We start from the raw sequence: 20,850 nt of genomic DNA, 5'->3' as shown, positions 1-20,850 counted from the left end.
ATTACATGGCAAACATTGTCAAATAAAAAGTAATGTTTGACCTTCTTGGGTTATATTTACATAGTATATATTATTAATATGTGTTCTAGAAATTATATGAAATTCCTAAAAACCTGATATGTCCTTGTATAATGTTATCAGTCAAAATTCCAGTTATTATTTTATAATATTGTATGTCACAAAATAATAATTTGGGCATCATTTTTTGGTGAATTCTCACTAGATCTTTAACCATGGATGTTTTTAAGTCTTTTGTCACAGTTATTGTTTTACTCTTGATTCCTCTCTGAAAGCATTTGTAATCATCTACAGGCAAAATGCTTCATCTTCAAAGAGATTTATGGAAAAGATATTAACAAGTACTCTAGAATACAGGTTTCTGATAACTTTAAGATCATAACACCGAACTGGGTAAGAATTTCTAAGACTCTACTGGAAAAGTGATTGATTCATAAAGCTACTAACCCAAGATGAAGCAAAACAAAAATTAATTACAGGAGACTGAATGAACTGATGAAGATGATTATAACTTTTATGACTTCATTTTAAATATTGCTGGTTGTTTAATGTTTTGTTTTCCAGATTTAAAGGACTCCTTTTGCTTCTCTCTTTTAAGCTATTAATATTTATAACTTGACAGCAATTTGAGAAAGTATACTTTTGTAAACAAAAGTTGAAACATTTATCTTTTTCTCCCTACCTAATCCCTCCAGAATTCAGAAACTCTTATTAAATACTCCTCTTTTCATGACAATATATATATTTATATAAACTCAATAAGAATTTGTTCTTCTTGTAGCAGGACACAATTAAACAAGTCCTTAGCTTGGCTTCTTAGCCTAAAGAGACTTTAAAGGTCTAATCTGAAATTCCTTATTACCAGACAATTTTAAAGAACTAAAGTTGACTTTATGGAGCCAGTAAAGCCCCTTGGATATTACCAAGGCTTTGACCAAAATGTCATATTTGAGAATCTGCATAGAATTACTATTCTTACTACATTTATGTTAATAATCTATCCAAGTTTAATAAGATGACTTATAAACAAATTAGTTTCACTATAAATATCTTTGATAAAAGTGGGATGAGGGGCTTCCCTGGTGGCGCAGTGGTTGAGAATCTGCCTGCTAATGCAGGGGACACGGGTTCAAGCCCTGGTCTGGGAAGATCCCACATGCTGTGGAGCAACTAGGCCTGTGAGCCACAACTACTGAGCCTGCGCGTCTGGAGCCTGTGCTTCGCAACAAGAGAGGCCACGATAGTGAGAGGCCCGCGCACTGCAATGAAGAGTGGCCCCCGCTTGCCACAACTAGAGAAAGCCTTCGCACAGAAACGAAGACCCAACACAGCCAAAAAATAAATAAATAAAATAAATTAAAAATAAATAAATAAATGTTTAAAAAAAAAAAAAGTGGGATGACTATGGAAAAAATTGTTTCACTAGAAAACTATGGTTATCATGGTATCTCTCCTACCAGGTAAGTATAGAAAAGTATGGTGTATTCATTATCAAATTCATCAGGATTAGATAACCTGAAGAACTCAGTGATCTAACTTCCCACGTCTATGATGATGATGCAGCTGTTGGTAACAGCAACTACATGACCCTCCATCCTGTTGACTCAACTATTGGAAACAATGAACGTGTGATTCTTTAGCCTGGCTGTATCAACAGTGGTTACCAAGAGTAATGCTAAACTAGTTGGTCACACTCTTAGCTTGCTGAGATAATGACCGGAAAGGGGGGAATTGCTAAACATAAATACAAAAGGGAGACCAAACCTGAGGGTTCCCTGGACAGACAAAACCATGTAAGCCATGGAAGCAAAACTAAGTCTAGATTATTTCATGAACATAAGCAAAACTTAGGTTATTTCTTATAAATGCCTCTGACAGTCATAATAAAACTTAAGTCATCTTCCTAAAAATGGTATGAGAGAATCACTTTTAACCAATCTCCTGCCATCTGGAACCCCCATTGTAAAAATGAGTCATTGTAAACGTTAATAACTTTCTCATTTTCACTTTATAAACTATCCTTTAATTTCATGCCCATGAGCTTCATATCAGTCTTTGAATTTGGAAGCTCCCAGTTTGAGAGCTAAATACTGTTTATTGATTTGGTGGTTTTAGTTGTGCTATTTTTGACAGTATCTATATATCTATATCTATGTCTTTATCTATACCTATACCTCCTCAGGGAGATATATATATCTCCTCAGGGAATTTTTACAGGAACTGCTAGGGCCAGGGTGAGGGAGATGGAGGAGCTTGAGCAATACCCGGGGAATAATTGTGGGTTATAGTAGGAACTGGAGTCAAGGAAGAAATGGCCACTTTGAAGAGCCTTTTTAGGAGTAAAACAAGGATCTTTCTTCTCTCCAGGCTTGGTTTTTGCATCTCCACAGACGAGGCCAGACAGAAGCCATATGTGGTGTCCTGTGCAGCGTGCTAATGAGTTACCTATATAAACAGAACAAAGCAGTCTAGCAATCCCATAAAGATCACATATAACGATAAACCAGCTAGAATAATGTCACTGTTTCTGAAGATAAAGTGAACTAATTTTTTTTTTTTTTTTTAATTTATGGCTGTGTTGGGTCTTCGTTTCTGCACGAGGGCTTTCTCCAGTTGTGGCAAGCGTGGGCCACTCTTCATCGCGGTGCGTGGACCTCCCACTATCGCGGCCTCTCTTGTTGCAGAGCACAGGCTCCAGACGCGCAGGCTCAGTAATTGTGGCTCACGGGCCCAGTTGCTCCGTGGCATGTGGGATCTTCCCAGACCAGGGCTCGAACCCGTGTCCCCTGCATTAGCAGGCAGACTCTCAACCACTGCGCCACCAGGGAAGCCCAAGTCAACTAATACTAATGGCACCATCCTGTCTTTGTGTGGCCCCATCTCCAAATAGCACAAGATACAAATTTATACCCGAAAACATGTTATGTAAATTCAAACAACCAGCATGATTTTAATGTCTATAAAATACACAAATCCTCATTGTAAAGTCAATTTTGAAAGCTTGTGGGCACTCTGAAGCATGTGCTTTTGCAGAGATAGTGAAGTATGTTGATAACTTTGTTCCCTCTATGGCTATGCATCCTGGTGCAGCTGTAATTGTATCAGAGGTACTTGTTGATTTTCCTTGGGCTGAGGAATGGCAGGGTTGGCTCCTACGCTGGCCCAGCTGAATGGGCTGCCTTGGGGTCTGAAGGGAGGCTCTATTTCCCAGCTGGGATGGTAGCAGTTGGGGTGGTGTGAAAAAAATGATGGAAAGTGGGTGGGCAAGAGAATGGAGAGAAATAGGATGCAGAGGGAGGAACGAATGGAAGAGAACTGAATTTGTTGGAGAAAGTGTATGAAGTGGGAAGGAGGGTGGCCGTGACAAGGTGAAGAATGATCAGAAGATTAGGCGTGGGTAGGAGAGTTGCCCACTGAAATTTTACCTTTTAAGTCCTATTTTATTGAAAGAGACATCTTTATTGAAGAGGACACCCTGAAATGAAGATGTCCTATCCTGAAGAGACCCTCTGATCCCATGTCACTATTAGTATGACATGTTTTACATGTTTGCCATTTTTAAGCAAGAGGAAATTGTTAGAGGAAAAAGAGCATTGCTAAAAACATAAAACCTTTCAACACTTGAATTTGATGAGCAGTCATAAAGGTGGAGCTGAGGAAAGGTAAGGAAAGTGATAAAAAATTACCACTGTTTTGAAATTGCCTAGCCTGGGTTTTACTTCTGTTGGAACAAGTGGGTATAATACTAAGCATTTTCATGTAACAGCTCACTAGTCTTTCAGGTTTAGGGGGAAAATCACCTTTCCATTGTTTCCTCCTCCCCCTCACAACTTTATTCTAGATCCTTTTGTATAATCTCTAGTCTGGGAAATAAGCTATTTTTTAAAAAGTGGTTTCTCTATCCTAATGAAATAATAGCATGAATCAATGTTTGAAAGTTGATGCCATAGTTTTCCAAGAACATTTTCTACCTGAATTAGATATCCAAAAATATCTATGGTTTAGCAGCCCAAGGATGCTTACTAGATACTTTTCACTCTTTTTTTTTCTTTTTTTTCTTCTTTTTTTCTTTTTTTTTCTTCTTTTTTTTTCTTTTCTTTTCTTTTTTTTTCTTTTCACTCTTAATACTAGGTTGAACTGATAACGTATTGTTAGGTTTTGTTATTTGATATTATTCTTCTACTTGTAATAATAATGACATTGATAATGTCTTATGTATCTGTCAGTGTATGATGAGGCGTCTTTGATTTTAATGATACATTTGATACCATTTCTGTTACCCTGAGACCATTTCAGAATAGAACTAACGGAGAAAAACAACAAACAGGTGGGGTGGAGAATCTGTTATTCAGGACAGTGATTCTCACCACCATACAACTGTTGCATGTTTCCTGGCCTGATTTTGTGACCACTTTCCTTTCTATCCCTGCTGTCCAAAATTTGGTATAGCATATACCACACTTACAACCCCACTACCACCACACACACAGAAATCAGGGTTGCTAAGCTGTTTTAAGAATTTTACGCATGCTGCCAATTGAGATAATTGTAGACATGTGGTTGAATGCTGGGCTGGCTGGGTTTTAGCAGGGGTTCCCTGAGCTTAGAACTAAGGTAAGTGGGCTAAGTGATGAGATCATTTTTTTTCTCTTTAAATAACATCTGGGACTTCCCTGGTGGTGCAGTGGTTAAGAATCGCCTGCCAATGCAGGGGACACGGGTTCGAGCCCTGGTCTGGGAAGATCCCACGTGCCGCAGAGCAACTAAGCCCGTGTGTCACAACTACTGAACCTGCACTCGAGAGCCCGTGTGCCACAACTACTGAGCCCGTGTGCCACAACTACTGAGCCCACGTGCAACAACTACTGAAGCCCGTGCACCTAGAGCCCGTGCTCCGCAACAAGAGAAACCACTGCAATGAGAAGTCCCTGCTCGCTGCAACTAGAGAAAGCCCGCGTGCAGCAACGAAGACCCAACACAGCCAAAAAGAAAATATAAAATAAATAAATAAATAACATCTGCAGTGGGACATCTGTGGGGTTGGTTGCTCTGTACTCCTTTTCTAAGGAGTGCTCCACATCCCCCTCTGAGAGGCTACTTATGGAAATAGCCATACTAGTAGATCGTGACCTGTCCATGGGCCTGGGTAAGGAGGTTCCTGGTAAGTCAAATGGGCCAATCACATCACCTTGCCCTGCTGCCACAGTTGACCAGTCCAGGGGTGTGTATCTGATCCCACCTGGGCCAATGAATCTCTTTTCAGGACTTTTTGTATTTGGGATACAGATTTTTGGGTCAGTCTCCAAGCATGTGGATGTGTCTGTGATTGTAAAATGTAAAGTTCAGGAGCTGCTTTGGCCATGTGGAGGAAGCCATTATTCAGAGAAAAAAGAATGAAGCCAGTATGCAAAGTAAAGCAAAGATAAGTGATGGAGAAGAGGCATCTTCATGGCATTGAGTCCCTGGTTCTAGCTGTTCCAGCCCAATTGACACTGTTTATACCCTGATTATACACTGATGAGAATGTGTCTGGCTGGAGGTGACTTGATTGCACAAAATTACAAGCTACCCCTACCTATCATTACACCATCTACGTAACCTAAAAAATTCTCCTGAACTTAATTTTTTCCCCTGAACCTACTATTGCCTCAACCGAAAGTTCAAGTAAAAACCAACCAAAAAGTATAATTCGATAAAATATTTATTGCACTGTGTTAGGTGTGGTAAAGTATAAGGAAGTATTGGTACCAAACCAAACCTGGGTCTGCTCACCTGACTCATGGTAAAGCCAATCTACTGACACCGGGTTGTGGTGAAGGAAAGTATAGTGTTTACTGCAAGGCGCCCAAAGTGGGGTCAAGCAACAAGATAGGGCAGCTCATGCTCAAAAGGCCCGAACTCCCTGATGGCTTTCAGGGAAGGGCTTTTAAAGGCCACATTACAGGTGAGGATTGTAGGGGGCCTGATCAGCTTGTGGACATTCTTCTGATTGGTTGGCGGTGAGGTAACAGGGTGGTATTTTGGGAGTTAAACGTCATCAACCTTCTGGTTCCAGCTGGTCTGGGGTCTATGTGCTTGTGGGCAGCATGCAGTAAACTTCTCCCACCTGGTGGGGGCTTCGGTATCTGCAGTAAACTTCTCCCACCTGGTGGGGGCTTCGGTATCTGCAAAACAAATCAAGGATGTGGCTCAGGATATTATCTATAGCTCTTGAGGAGGCGCTAAAGGTCCTTGACTTTGCTTTATGGCTAAATTATTATTATTTTGTCTTGCTTGACTGTTTTTCCTTTGTTTCTGTATCTTCTCACTTCTCTGATTAAATTTGCTTCATAGAACTTGGGGAAGGCCTAGGAGGCTAAAGCTTTTCTATAAACCAGAGGCAGGAGATATGGTGGGGGAGGGGGGAATCTGTACCTGGGAAGGCCCTGTAGGGTCCTGCTCGGTTTCAGTACAGCTGCCACAAAACAAAACAAAACCGTCACTGAAAAGGTATGGACAACATGAATAAAAAGGAAGGTGAGATCCCTGCAGGCCAAAAGGAGAGTCTTCTGGATGTGGGACTGATAAAAGCAGGGAAAGTTAGGTGGAGAGGAAAGAGAAAGCCAAAGACCGTGCTCCATTTGTAATTCATAAAGTGATTTTTAAAAAAAGCCAGCTTAATTAAAATAGACAAATTTTTAGTAAGCATGGGGTATCAGAAAAAGCATACGATATCAACCCTGCCTTTCAGGAAATTACCATCTTCAAGGACAAAGCAAGACGGGCATGTATTCTGGAAAGATCCCCCCTCATTACCTTATTTTATTTCCTCCTTAGACCGCTTTATCACGTTTGAAACGATATAATTTGCTAACTTGCTTGCTGACTTGTTTTCCTTCCCTATAACGTAAGCCCCCTAAGGGCAGGGAGTTTTGTCTGTTTTGTTGCATCTCCAGAATCTACAGCGTCTTGCGCACTGCAAACAGCTGAATAAGAATTCGTTGAATGAAATGGAAAATCAGATTCTAGGGTAAAAATCATCTTAACTTTTTGGCCTTGAATCTCTCTGGGCGGGCCAAGATCTCCAACTGTCAAACACTAGGGGGCAGACCGAAATTAGGAGAGGAACAATTTTTTCCCCTTCGGGTAAAGGTTTTCAACCTTTGCTTACGTTAGCATCACCTGGGGCGCCTTTAGACATCCTGAAGACCAGGCTGCACCCTTAATTCAGAATCTCCATAGGGTGGGGCCCAGGCATCGGTATTTTGGAAAGCTGCCCAGAAGATTCCAACGTGCAGCTAAGGGCCGACCGGGAGCCAGGGCTTGGGGGTGAAGGTCGCGCAGCCTTCAGCGAAGCGGGATGACGGAGACAAGCTCCAAGGATGCGGCTGCACCTAGCCTCTAGTCACACCCCAGCGGTGCCGCCTGATGCATTTAATCAACAATGGAGGAGAGAGACTAATTCCAGCTTCTCGCCAAAGAGTGGGCCTTCATGCGCAGCGCGGCCCCGCCCCCGGGCAACGAGGCCCCGCCCCCCCCCCGCGGCCGCGCTGCAAGGGTGCGGTCCTGGGGAGCAAGGTCGCGGTCCTGGGGAGCAAGGTCTAGCCCGGCGCCCGCGATCCCTCTCCCGCCTTCCATTGCCCCAACTTCCCTCCGCCGACCGGCGCGCGGGTCCCGGGTCTGTGGTCACGTGTGCGGCGGCGGGCAAGCGCCATGAGGCGGGCGGCGCTGCGGTAGGTAGCCGGGGGCCTGGCGGGGCGCGGGCCGGGGGGCGCCCATGCCCGCCCTCCGCGCCGCTAGCTGGCCCGGGCGGAAGGAGCGGGCCGCGGAGGGCGAAACTAGTGCCGGGGATTTTGGGCAGAAAATAGGGCCGGGTGGGGAAGGGCGGCCGCCTACCGCGACCCCGCCGGCCTAGGGTGGGGCCCCGCGCCCCCCACCTTCGCGTGTTCTGGCCCGGAGTTTGATGTTAAAAGCGAAGCGGCCCTTTAAGGGAGGAAGTTGGGCGTTCCCTGAAATTCCTATCTCTTTGCTCATCAGGGGGGTGGTTTGGAGTTAGCCCCTTGTCGGAAAGCTAGTACTTAGGGTTGCACGTTCCTTTTCCGGCCCTCTGCCCTCCTTTGCAGAGCGTTTTAAAGGTTGAGTGCTTGACTGACTTGGACTCTGACTTAAGTGTGTTGTAATGTGGGTAGAGATTGCAGGGCGCCTTTTGGGCTTTCAGGACCTCAGGACTGTGTGACCAGGGCCCCTGGTGCTGATTGCACTTTACTTTTACCGAGCAGCAAGGCCTGTAAGGCTAGGTGGGGGAGTGGCTTTGATTGGGCCCCTTTGACAAGGAGGATGCCTTTTTGGGTAAGTCATCATCCCAGCTTGTCCAGTTAAGGCGTAGGGCTTTAGACTCCAGGGCATGTCTGGCTCTCCCCCAACCCCCTTCACCGGAGCACTCCAGCTGTTCCAAGTTCTTTCTGCCTGGTTGGGTCCCAGGGGGCTCACCCCTGTTGCAGCTTCTGAATTCATCCCGCTATAGGTATGCCAGCCCCCCTGGTGTGGCCCACAGTGGTTCCGAGTGACAGTGATCCCCAGCAGTTCTCTTGGGGGCCCTGGATCTCTCTCATTGTCCCTGTGGACCTTGCTCTCAGTTGAAAAAGGTTCTCTGCGTCTCTCTGTCTCTCATTCTCTTATTTACTTTGTTATACTGTTTGAAGATGGGTTGAAGGTCATTACAAGAAGAGCCACAGTTGGATTTAGCTTGCATTGGACATGATGTGACAGGCCTTCTACAAGCTCCAGGGTTTTGTTCATGTGTCTTCTCCGAGGAAACCTTCCTTGGAAGTCCTCTGTCTTTGCCCTGAACTCCTTATAAACCTGTGGCTCATTTCCTTTGAGTCCTGTTGAACCTTAAGCAGGTATTCCATTAGTGTCTAGTGAGAGAAAGAGTACATAAATGAATACAGACTGTCTGAGATGATTAGGTTATTTGACTGGTGGGCAATCTTTGTACTTCTTTTTTCCCCCAACTCACAAAAGAGTCATCTGAATTTGTTTAGTCTCTAAATTGAGGCATTTCCCCAGAGTGGAGGGCATATGAGTGGCATTGCCTGTTTTTGTACTGAAAACTCTTCCTGGACACCCACCCTAAGCTTGGAACCCAGAACAGCTAAGACACTTACGATCACACCTTCATGCGACTTTTGTGACTCACTTGGCTAGCCATGGAGAGGTTGGGCTCCTTGGTCTCCTTTTATTGGAAAGGTTGAATCATGGAGTCCTAGGGCCTGACTGTAGAGGCCTCTTGACAGTTTCTTCTAAAGGCCTAGAGGATTTGCTGTAGGTGAAAATCCTGAGGGCTTATCAGGGAATAAGCCATTAACCCTGAGGTACTGAGGTGTTAAGCAGTGATTGAACCATTCTCCTGCTCCCTCCACCTCAGTGTTGCATATATAAAGGGAAGTAGCCTGAGACTGTGAAAAGAGCAGTTTGCTTACATGTATGGTGTGTATGAGGTGGGGAGGGATTAGAAGAACTGGGCTCTATCCAGTGTGCCAGTTGACAGGCAGGGGAAAAGTCATCTAATTCCTTTGGGCCTCAGTTTTTTCAGAAGGTTGGTCTGAATCACAATTTTTTAAATCTAGGGGCCCATGGGGGTGTCAAAAGGGAGTGGTCTGTGAACCATCTGAAATAGTATATACCATTTTCTGTATCAATAAAAATGTATTCCCCCCCAACAACTACTGGGCATGAGGGTCCACAGGTTTCATCTGATTATCAGTAGGGATTATATCAAATTGTAGTGAAAAGTTACAATAAGCCAAATGTTCACAAGAGAATAGAAATTTATTATACCAGTATATGATTAGTATAATCAACGATTTTATTGTTTTTAAATATATATATTTTTAATAAATTTATATATTTATTTATTTATTTTTGGCACATTGGGTCTTCGTTGCTGTGCGTGGGTTTTCTCTAGTTGCGGCGAGCAGGGGCTACTCTTCGTTGCGGTGCGTGGGCTTCTCATTGCAGTGGCTTCTCTTGTTGCGGAGCACCGGCTCTAGGCGCGCGGGCTTCAGTAGTTGTGGCTCACGGGCTCCAGTAGTTGTGGCTCACGGGCTCAGTAGTTGTGGCTCACGGGCTTTAGTAGTTGAGGCATGCGGGCTCTAGAGCACAGGCTCAGTAGTTGTGGCACACAGGCTTAGCTGCTCCGTGGCATATGGGATCTTCCCGGACCAGGGCTCGAACCCGTGTCCCCTGCATTGGCAGGCGGATTCCCAACCACTGTGGCACCAGGGAAGCCCTAATCAATGATTTTTAAAAAAGCACTCACATTAGGCCTTTGCTGTGTTACAGGGATATGTTTTCAAATTTATTATGGCAGTATGCAACCAACAGGGCTGCAGGACCACAGTTTTCCAAATAATTTGGCCCAAGTGTTTCTCTGTATTCATCAACTCCCTCTTTACTATCTCTGTTTGAGACTCCATTCAGAGATGGTCCATTATAGTGCCTGGCTTATTTCCAAATTTCTGGTCATTTTTGACTTTTAGGGGAGACTTTGGAGAAGCATGCCTTTCTGCAATAGAGTTTTTTTTTTTTTAAGTATTTTTTTTTGGCTGCGTTGGGTCTTCGTTGCTGCACACAGGCTTTCTTTAGTTGCTGTGAGAGGGGGCTACTCTTCGTTGTGGTGGGATCTTCCCGGACCAGGGCTCAAACCCGCGTCCCCTGCATTGGCAGGCGGATTCTTAACCACTGTGCCACCAGGGGAGTCCCCATGGTCAGGCTCTTAACCTCTGTATACTACACTGCTTTTCACTCAGGCAGGATGGGATGATTTTCATCACTTTTCAGAAAATGCTGCTTCTTAAGGAACAAAACAGAAATGCTTGTATATATGTGTATTTACCCAAATATGTGAGATCAGTTTTACAGCTCCTGTTAGTTTGTGATGAGTATTCACAATATTTAGCCATTCAGAGTCAGATCTCATTTCTTATATTGAGATCATCTACTGCAACTATTATTATTGCTAATTAATGTATCGAGGGCATTATTTTTCTGCTCTTTCAGCTAATAGTAGCAATGGAAGATTTTAGCTTTTTCCAGTGTGCTTTTTAAAACCTGATATATTCAGTTGCAGAACGATAGTTTCTGAGATGGCAGAAGGAAGGACCACATGCTCTTGTTTCCTTCAGTGAGGGATTTGAACCTACAGAAAATACATAAAATGAAATAGTGAAAAAGAAAAAAGTTTAACTCATGTTCTGAGAAAATGCAAATTAGAAGGTCAAGAACAAGAAGACTGAAATATTAATTCACATATAAAAGTACATAAATGGAAAATTTATTGTGAAAAAATAAACCACAACTATGTAAGATAGAGGCTTGTTAGCTGTGTGACTGGAGAATAAACACAAAACCAAAACCCCAAATGCTTTAGGAAGTATTCCAGTCTTAGTGAACCAGCAGGGATTGTATCAGGGCCAGTGTGATGAGTGGCTGACTAAGGAGTTGAATTAGCCAGTGAGCATGTGCTGCTATTTTTGTGTTCTTTGCAGTTAGAGTAGTTGACTTGGTGAAAGGACCAGGATTTGTTCTAGTAGGACAAGTATCAAAACTACTTGTAGATTTTACCAAATATTTTTACTCAGAGACTCTTCCTGAATGCTGTAATTCAGAAGAGAAATCTATAATAAATTTGGGCTCTAAAGAAAATTTAAAGTATGCTTTTTAAAAATAGGTTAGTCATCATTGGACCTGGCATTAGGTAGTAAGAATTTACTAGTCACTTGAGCTAGAATGAGTAAGAGTATCTGGGGTTCTCTACCTTTTCAATGCCTTGCCTTCTTCCACTGTGCTCTCAACAGATCAGTTTGTCAGTCCCTGATACTATACGTGTGTTATCCCTGATAGGATAGTGTGTGGTTAGGAGTCAACAGTTAAGCAATAGTGAGCCAAAATCAAGTTAAACAACTTATTTTGGGAGAACAGTTTCGGCGCATTGGGGTAAATAGCTTTGACTTTATTCCATTGGGGAGTAGGAAATTTCTGCCTAGGTCCAATAAATACTCTCTTTGAGTAACCCTGGAAAGGGTTAATTCTGTTTTCAAAGTTGATTGACTTATAATTGGGTTTAGCTTATTTATTGAGGAAGTATGGTATGACAACGAAATAAATGTTCATAATTAGTTTACTCAGCTGTTTACCAAATTGATTCTGGGTTTCTGAAGCTAATAAGAATAAATCCATTAAACCTGGTTGATATCTTTTATTTATTTTGTAGATCATTACCTAATTGGTCTCTGCTCTCAAGAAATGTTTACTCTTATTGGAGAGATGATTTACGGAGTAGCCTCATGTGCAAATATACATACGCTTGAGAAACATGTACAGACCCTATAAGACAGTATTTACTAAGGGTGTGGGATGGCTGAGTGCTCTGGAGGAGGCACAGGTCTTTGGGGTTGCCAGGGAAGAAGTCATGGAACCTTCTCGAAGCGTGTTTCATCTTGTTTTGTAGGCTTTGTACCCTGAGCAAAGGGCTGCTTGCTCCCAGCAGAGGACTGACTCAAGGATCTCAGAATCCCGAGAAACAGAGAGTCTTCCACATTCATGAAGGCAAGCATGGGTGTTTACCTTTTAGGCCTATGTGGGAGGAAAACCCTGTTTTATTTACGAAGCATGTAGATAGACAGTTTAGGGCAAATGAGGCATACTAAAGGTAGATCTTTCATAAACTTCTCACTTAGAAAATGACCAGGATAGCTTTGGGTAGAAATCACATACAGTACTTGAGCTTTGGTTCCTGGGAGCCTTGGGGACTGAGCTCTTTTAGTTAAATGATTTCTGCTTCCTTTGTGTAGGTACTGAAGTGGAAGGCATGGAAAAAAGAGATCTAATGCATAAGCAAGAGACAGGCCCTTCAGTTGTACCAACTAAACGCTCCTAGTCTGTAGTTTTGTTAGAGGGACCCTGTTAATTGAAGTTAATTTCAGTAACTAATCCATATGCAAACTATGGATGTCTTTGTCAGTGTAGGAATATTCATTATAATGAAAACTGGGACTTGTTTAAAGGATCCAAATAAATATATATGTATATATATAATTTAAAATTCTGCTTTGTTTCTTGGCCCTCAACACCTGCCTTTCTTCTTACACTGATTATAAACTAGTAATAATCATTTTATGTCACTGAGCATCAGTAGTCTGTGTACTACTTGGGATACTTTCTGTCCATTCTTTTATTCAAGGAGCTCAGGAGGAAAAAAAATCAGAAATAAGACTAATTTACTAATGGATATTTTTGGTGCAGTACTACTCTATGATTTCATTGTAATTAGAGTTTGCACCTAATTTATGGTATATAACAATTGTGGGGTTTTTTTTTTTTCCTTTGGCCGTGGCTTGCAGGATCTTAGCTCCTTGACCAGGGATTGAACCCTGGCCCTGGCAGTGAAAGTGCCAAGTCCTAACCACTGGACCACCAGGGAATTCCCCATAACAATTGATAGAAAAATCAACCACTTTTTCATGAAAATTAAGATGTATGTTCATCTAACCATATTTGGTTCTGATCAAATATTTAGTTGTTGAAGGACCAAGGATTGCTATAGTTAATTTTCTGTAACCAGAGTATGTATTTTAAAATGCTAGAAAAAAACACATGAACTCAAAACATTATTTAAAATCCTATAGATTTATTTTTTAGTATTGACTTACTACTGCTTATCTAATTTATTTCCCCTTTATCCATATAGCATGTTCACCAATACATGTGAATCATGGTGTGTGTGGTAATTAGTATCAATTTTTTTTTATAAGTGCTTAAATTTTTTTTCACACTAATTCATTCTTGCACTTTTGGGCAATGGGCATTAACTAAACTTAAACTGCTTTTTTTTGCCTTGCCTTTTTTGCTTCATTTTTCTTGCCTCAACTTTTCTAACATTTAGGGTAGTATAAATATATGAGAAATCAATTAGAGTGAGATTCAAATTTTGATATTAGTCTTAGTCCCACTGCCTATAAGAAGATAGGCAGGGATTCTGTTCATAATATCTCCATCATAAAGGGACTCCTGCCAACACTGATACAGCCCCAGCAGATGAATAATTGGAGTTATCCTTTTTTGCTTATTTATATAAATCCCAGTGATTGACACAAGGATATTCTTTTCTGCACTAAGGAGACAATAGTTGTTTCAAGTTTTCGGGAAGCAAAGGCCTGATCCCTTCCCTGAGCTGTTTGTTTTGTGGCATTAAATGGAAATTCATGGATCTTTGAAGCTTTTGAGTGCATGAATCGCTTTTCGTAGTTCTTGAGCTTGTTGCCATAATCCATTTCTTACTTTCTTTGTTTCATGGAATGACCTCTTTATTTTTGTTTCAGTTCGAGATAAGTTGCGGGAGATAGTAGGAGCATCCACAAACTGGAGGTACGTGCTCTGTGTTTATTCGTTCTTCTATCCCTAAGCGGTGTACTAGGCTGTGTTTAGGCTCAGTTGATGGTCCCACTGTAGGAATGGGGGGAACCCTTTGTTCAGAAATGGGTTGAGAGTTTTTTTTACTTGGGGGAGAAGATCAACATTCCAACATACTCATCAGTTGATGCTTTGTTGTCGTAAAATCATGTAATTTACACGTACTCTGCATTTTTCAAAGTGTATTCAGGAGTATTACCTCACTGATTCTCAGTGAAACTTGTGACGTGCTTATGACATATGTTCCTATTCCTTTTTTGCACATGATGAGATTGAAACTCAGACATTGAGTGATTGAGTACCAGGTTTGGGACTTGAACCCAAGTTTCCTGGTTTTTCTATTTCATGCACCCTGACTCCTTTACTGCTTCTTGTTAGATCACAATTAACCAGGCCTCCCATACAATCTTTCTCTTTTCTCTTAGTATTTCCCTGCTGTAAAATAGGATAATATCCCTCTTGGTGCATAGAATTTTGAGGCTAAAATGAGATAAAAAGAAAAAGCACAATAACAGTAATCTATTTGGTATAAAAATTATCTAATGACTTCTTTTTATCTCTTTATATGAAAAATTTCAATTTTCTGAAAAGTAGAAGAAATGAATACCTTTGTTCCCACTATCTGAATTGGATACTTATGAACATTTTTCCAGATTTGCCAATATACATATACTGGCTAAACTATAAAGGTATCATGACACTTCAGCTCCAGTTATATTCCAATACATCTCTAATAAATAAATATATTTTCCTATGTAACAAAATCAGCAGTTGTGCATCTCCAACAAATAAGATATTCTCTTACATAATGAAATTGGCAGTAATTCCCTAATAGCATATTATTTACCCATATTCAGAATTCCTCAATTGTTCCCCGCATATCTTTTATAGCTTTTTAAAAAAAATCAAGATCCGGTAAACAATTGCATATTGCATTTCGTGGTTATGACTCTTTAGTCTCCCCTAATCTAGGATAATAGTTATCCCTCCCTCCTTTTTTTTTTCCTCATGAGCTTGATTTTAAAGAGGCCAAGCCATGTGTCTTGTTGAATGTTCCACATTCTGGATTTACCTGGTGCCATTTAACTTGTTCGTCAGTTCCCTCCCTATATTTTTGTAGGCTACACTTTTCTGGCAATAATACTTCATAAGTAAAGCTTAGAAAGACAGCTTAATTAGTGATATTGTCAACATTTTAGTTCCCTATCCCCTTGTCTCTCTCTTTTCTTCCACCTTAATCGTCTCTTCTTTTTCTTCCCTTTCTGTCTCCTTTTCATGTTCTCTTCCTCTTTACCTTTTGCTCTGCCTTCCAAACTTCTTTTGGATATACTCCATTTTTCCTCCTCTGTCTCTCTTTCCTGAAATGAAGGCAGAGAGAGAGAGAGCTGGGGCACAGAGAATACGAGACTTGTCAAGGTGAGAAACGGGAATATGGAGTTCAGTGGCTATGTTGTTCTTTAGCGTAGATATATATATACGTACATATATTTACACTCTATTATGTCCATTTCTGTATTTTTAATTTCATTTCAAAGATTCTATTCTTTGAATACACTTTTTGATGAGGGTGAATATATAGTTCATTTGGATATATCTATATCACTTATAAGTGTATTTTTCTTATCTACTAGCCTGAGAAATTTTTGATTTCACCAAGTGGCAGGTAGGAAGGGAGGGAAGGAAAAGGAGATGAGGTAGGTCCAGACCTGCTCTTTCCTCTTTTGATGGTGTTTGACTGACCTGTATGTCACTGGAGTTGGGGGATAGCACTGTCCTATGTTTTATGAAGCTTGTGTCCTTTCTTCTCAGAGACCACGTGAAAGCAATGGAGGAAAGAAAATTACTTCATAGTTTTTTGGCTACGTCACAGAAAGGACTGCCACCTAGGAGAATGAAAGACAGTTACATTGAAGTTCTCTTACCTTTGGGCAGTCAGCCTGAATTACGAGAGAAATATTTGACTGTTCAAAACACTGTAAGGTAACACGGCACTATTTCTGTTTGTGTCATTTGTTTTCATTTTATTTCCTTTCTTTATTACAACTCTGAGATATAATTCACACATCATACTGTTCACTTATTTAAAGTGTGTGATTCTCTGGTTTTTCGTATATTTAGAGAGTTGTGCTACCATCACCATAATCAATTTTAGTAGATATTTATCACCCCATAGTGTTATTTTTTTTAAAGGGTGATCATTATGATTTTCATTTCATCACAGTTTTCTTTATTTCACAGGTTTGGCAGGATTCTTGAGGATCTTGACAGCTTAGGAGGTACTGATATTTTAGTATTTTTAAACTGGTACTTACAGTAATACATTGAATCCTCTGTCTGGAAAGGGTCTTTTTATTCTTTAACTTGCACAGATGGAGATATTCTAAACGAGCAGAAAAAGAAGGGCATCTACTACTTCTGAATTGTCATAATTATTTAAGTAAATTTACCGAAAAGTTGCAGAGTACAAAGAGTTGTTCTCCCCTGAATCATGTGAGAGTATGTTGCTGACAGGATGCACATCACCCCCAAATATTTTCACGTGTATTTCCTACAAACAAGGACATTCTCCTTCATAACCACAATATAACCCTCAAAATCAATAACTTAACACTGATATTTAGACAGTCTAATCCTCAGACCCCATTCAACTTTGGCCAGAGGTCCTTTATAGCAGAAGGATCCAGTTCTGGATCCAGTTCTGAATCACATGTTGCATTTAGTTGTTGTGTCAGGGATAGTTCCTCAGTCTTTCCCTGACTTTAATGACCTTGATACTTTTGAAGGTTATGGGCCAGTTCTTTTGTGGAATTTCTCTCAATTCGGGTATGTTTGATGCTTCCCCAAAGTTAGATTTGGGACATGCATCTTTGGCAGGAGTGTCCACAGAAGGGACGCTGTGTTTTTATTGCATCTTAGCAGGTAGTGCATAATTCTAATTTGTCCCATTACTGTGATGTTAACTTTGATTCCTTGATGAAGGTGGTGTCTTCCAGGCTTCTTTGCTGTAAAGTTACTCTTTTCCCCTTTGTAATTAATAAGTACCTTGTAGGGAGGTACTTTGAGACCTTTTAAATATCCCATTCTTCATTAGACTTTTATCAATTACTTTAAAATCAGTATGGACTCAGGGATTCCTATTTTACTGAATGGATTATAATATATTTCTGTCATCTGTTTTGATGCTCAACTTGTCCCAGGACTGCCCTTCATTCTTCTTGCTGGCTTCTGTGGATTTTTTTTGGCTGTGTCCCCATCATTCTTTGAGCACTTCCTCACTTTCTGGCGGAACATTTCTAGGCTCATTTGTACTTTCCCTGCCCTAGTCCTGGAATCAGCCAAATCTCTGAGGAGCCCTGATTCTTTTTAATGAGAATGATATTTAGAAACCAAGATCTGGGTGCTGGGAGTTGTCATTGTTGCTGGGGTATCACTATTCCTCTGTGCTTTCAGTGGATGAGCTGGGGAATATATGCACGTACATGTACATTTACATCTATACATGCCTGCCTGTATGTGTATTCCTTCCTTCCTTCCTCCCTCTCTCCCTCCCTCCTTTCCTTCCTCCCTCCCTGTCTCTCCCTCCTTATCTGTCTACCTACCTACCTGTCTGTCTGTCTGTCTATCTATAGGAACCCTGGGTTCATACTGATAGTTCCAATTCTAATTCAACCACAGGTTCATTCTTAATTCCTCCCTTTTCTCATTTGTAATTCCCTTCTCCAGCTGGCTCCATTATCTGTAGTACATTTACTTATTTGATCAGTTCCCCTGTATGTAGCCAATTTCATATTGCCGCCACCCCGAAACCCTCATGGACGCTCCCCTCACCTCAGTGGGATTCTGCTCCATCCCAGGTCCCCCTCGTCATTGTGCTCGGGCTGCGGCATGCTGGGCCATCTCGCTCATTGCCTCCCTGCATGTCTTCCTGACCCCTCTTGGGCTTTAGCACCCGACTCTGGGCTATCTATCTTGCTTGCTCCTACGTAATGGCTTTTGGACTGAACTGTTGGGAATGGGTTTAAAAAAAGGCTCTAATAATCTTTAAAATAGAGACACAAATCCATTGTTAGGCTTACGGCTAGCTACGTTTTTCTTCAGATTAAATAAACCTGCTTTAAAATTCTTATTGGCCTTTTAAAAAAAAATCACACACACACACAGACACACACACACACACACACACACACTTGACTTTGCTTTACTTAGGTGTCCCTAAATATACACATTCCCCTGCCACTACCCTGTTTTTCTTCATCACCTCCTGTTGATGGCCAGGCCCTTTCACCTGTTCACTTGATTCTATTCCTTCCATTTCTTCAAGGAACTTGCCTTATCACGTACCCTGAAGATATGTCCCTCATATCTCAAGCCTTTTCTCAACCTCGCTTTTCCCTTAACTTCTAAACATATTCAAGGCTCTTGCATCTTACAATGAAAAATAGGTAAAATCTCCTTCCCTTATAACACTCTCCAGTTTTCTTTCTCTCTCACTGTAGAGCTAACTTTGTGTTCTGGCTTCTGCTCCTCCGTGTCATTGAGCTGATTGTGCCAGACTCTCCACTGTCCCCCTTACTGTGTGATCTCGTGGGTGCTTCTCAGGGTTTACCTGACGCCTTTGAAGCTCCTAATGATGTCAAACTCACCCTTGGGCTTTGGTGACATTTCCTCCTGCCTCTCAGGCTGCTACTTCCCAGTCTTCTTTGTGGATTCCTCTTTCTCTGTTGATCCTTTAAATGTCACTTATCTTCAGGGTTTTGTCTTCTGCCCTTTTTGTTGTTGGGATCTGCACTTTCTCTATAAATAATCTTCAATCCCAGTGCTTCAGTTGCTCTCAGTATGTGGAATGCTTAAGAAGCTACATTTCCTGGCCTGCTTTGTGAGTTGCAGACCACTTTGTCCTCCTGCCTACTGGCCATCTTCATTTGGATGTGCCGTGGACTTCTCAAATTCAACGTGTTGAAAACAGTCCATTCTGCTCTCCCTGTGCTGTATTCTCTTTCTCAGTGAATGGTACACCATCTTCACTCATGCAAGTTAGAAACCTGAGTTAATTCAAGTCTTGTCAAGCCTGCCTTCTTCTTAGCTCTTGCATCTTTTCTCTTGTCTTCATTTCCACTAATGCTGTGGAAGGTCAAACACTTAGGATTTCTTTTCTGGGTACCACAAGTTTTTTGAATGGAGTTTCTTGCCTTTTGCCCCTCATCTCCCCAGTACATCCTTCAGCAGGTGCATGGATGAAAGGGTTTATTGTTACTCAACAAATAATTATTGAGCACAGACCCTGTCCTGAGGGTTGATGATAAAAAATTTGTTCTTAATAAATTTATTTATTCTTTTTCTTTTTGGCTGCGTTGGGTCTTCGTTGCTGCGCACGGGCTTCCTCTAGTTGCAGTGAGCAGGGGCTACTCTTTGTTGAGGTGTGCGGGCTTCCCATTGGGGTGGCTTGTCTTTGTTGAGGAGCATGGGCTCTAGGTGTGTGGGCTTCAGTAGTTGTGGCACGCAGGCTCAGTAGTTGTGGCTCACAGGCTCTAGAGTGCAGGCTCAGTAGTTGTGGCGCACGGGCTTAGTTGCTCCATGGCATGTGGGATCTTCCCAGACCAGGGCTCGAACCCGTGTCCCCTGCTTTGGCAGGAGGATGCTTAACCACTGTGCCACCAGGGAAGTCCCGATGATACAAATTTGAATGAATCATAGGGCAAGCAGGGAGACCACTAAAGAAGTACAGTACAATTTTAAATGAGTTGATATTTGTAAGGTACATAGAACCATGCTTCGCACCTTTAAATGCTTGTTAAAATATGGAAAGTACACAGATAACCACAGGGTGGTGTAGGAGCTGAGGGTCATATAGGGAAGGAGGGAGAACTCTGAGCCAAATAATAGCTTCATGATTAGGAAAGAGTCAAGAGGAAAACAGGTAGCTGAGCCCCTGTGATTTGTTTCTCTTTTTTGAAGATGTCTGATGCTGTCGGACCCATGTGCTGGGGTCTTTTTCTGATTTAGGCACCGTGCCTCTGTTGAGTAGTAATAAGCCACCTGGCGGGCCTGGGCTTTGGGCTTCAGTTTCCTCACCAAATCTAAAATTGAACAGACAGTCAGAGTAGAGGATTCCCAGATCTCTTCAATGTATAAAAAAGTGTTTGGTTCTAGGAAAAGACCATAGTGGAATATGGAGGATTAGGTCTTCAAAACCAGACAAGACTTTTTATGGATTTCAGGGAGTAAATTGCGAATCTTAAAAAATAATTTTGCTTTTCCTTTATTTGGTTCTCTTCTATTTTCCTGCAGTTCTTATTTGCTACATGCACAACAAAATTCATTCAGCTAAGATGTCTCCTTTATCGATAGTTACAGCCCTGGTGGACAGGATTGGTAAGTGAT

General features: G+C 41.7%; 1 protein-coding gene across 5 annotated transcripts in view; it reads left to right on the top strand.

Moving 5' to 3' along the window:
- ACOT9 (acyl-CoA thioesterase 9) overlaps window positions 1–20,850 on the top strand; it is a 74,100-nt gene that overhangs the window by 32,931 nt on the left and 20,319 nt on the right. The window contains exons 1-7 of one of the 5 annotated variants that reach the window (XM_082447204.1): window positions 7,572–7,730; window positions 12,509–12,606; window positions 13,748–13,774; window positions 14,379–14,424; window positions 16,279–16,449; window positions 16,708–16,745; window positions 20,758–20,841. In XM_082447204.1, the coding sequence (XP_082303330.1) occupies window positions 7,711–7,730; window positions 12,509–12,606; window positions 13,748–13,774; window positions 14,379–14,424; window positions 16,279–16,449; window positions 16,708–16,745; window positions 20,758–20,841 (484 nt within the window). In that variant the 5' untranslated portion in view covers window positions 7,572–7,710. Of the gene's footprint in view, window positions 1–7,571; window positions 7,731–8,327; window positions 8,347–12,508; window positions 12,607–13,747; window positions 13,775–14,378; window positions 14,425–16,278; window positions 16,450–16,707; window positions 16,746–20,757; window positions 20,842–20,850 lie in introns of those variants that run through there. The other 4 variants (XM_082447207.1, XM_082447203.1, XM_082447206.1 and 1 more) reach the window with 4 other exon arrangements.

Source organism: Balaenoptera physalus, assembly GCF_965194825.1.
Source record: "Balaenoptera physalus genome assembly, chromosome: X".
NCBI lineage: Eukaryota > Metazoa > Chordata > Mammalia > Artiodactyla > Balaenopteridae > Balaenoptera > Balaenoptera physalus.
This window is presented reverse-complemented; position numbering and strand designations above follow the sequence as displayed.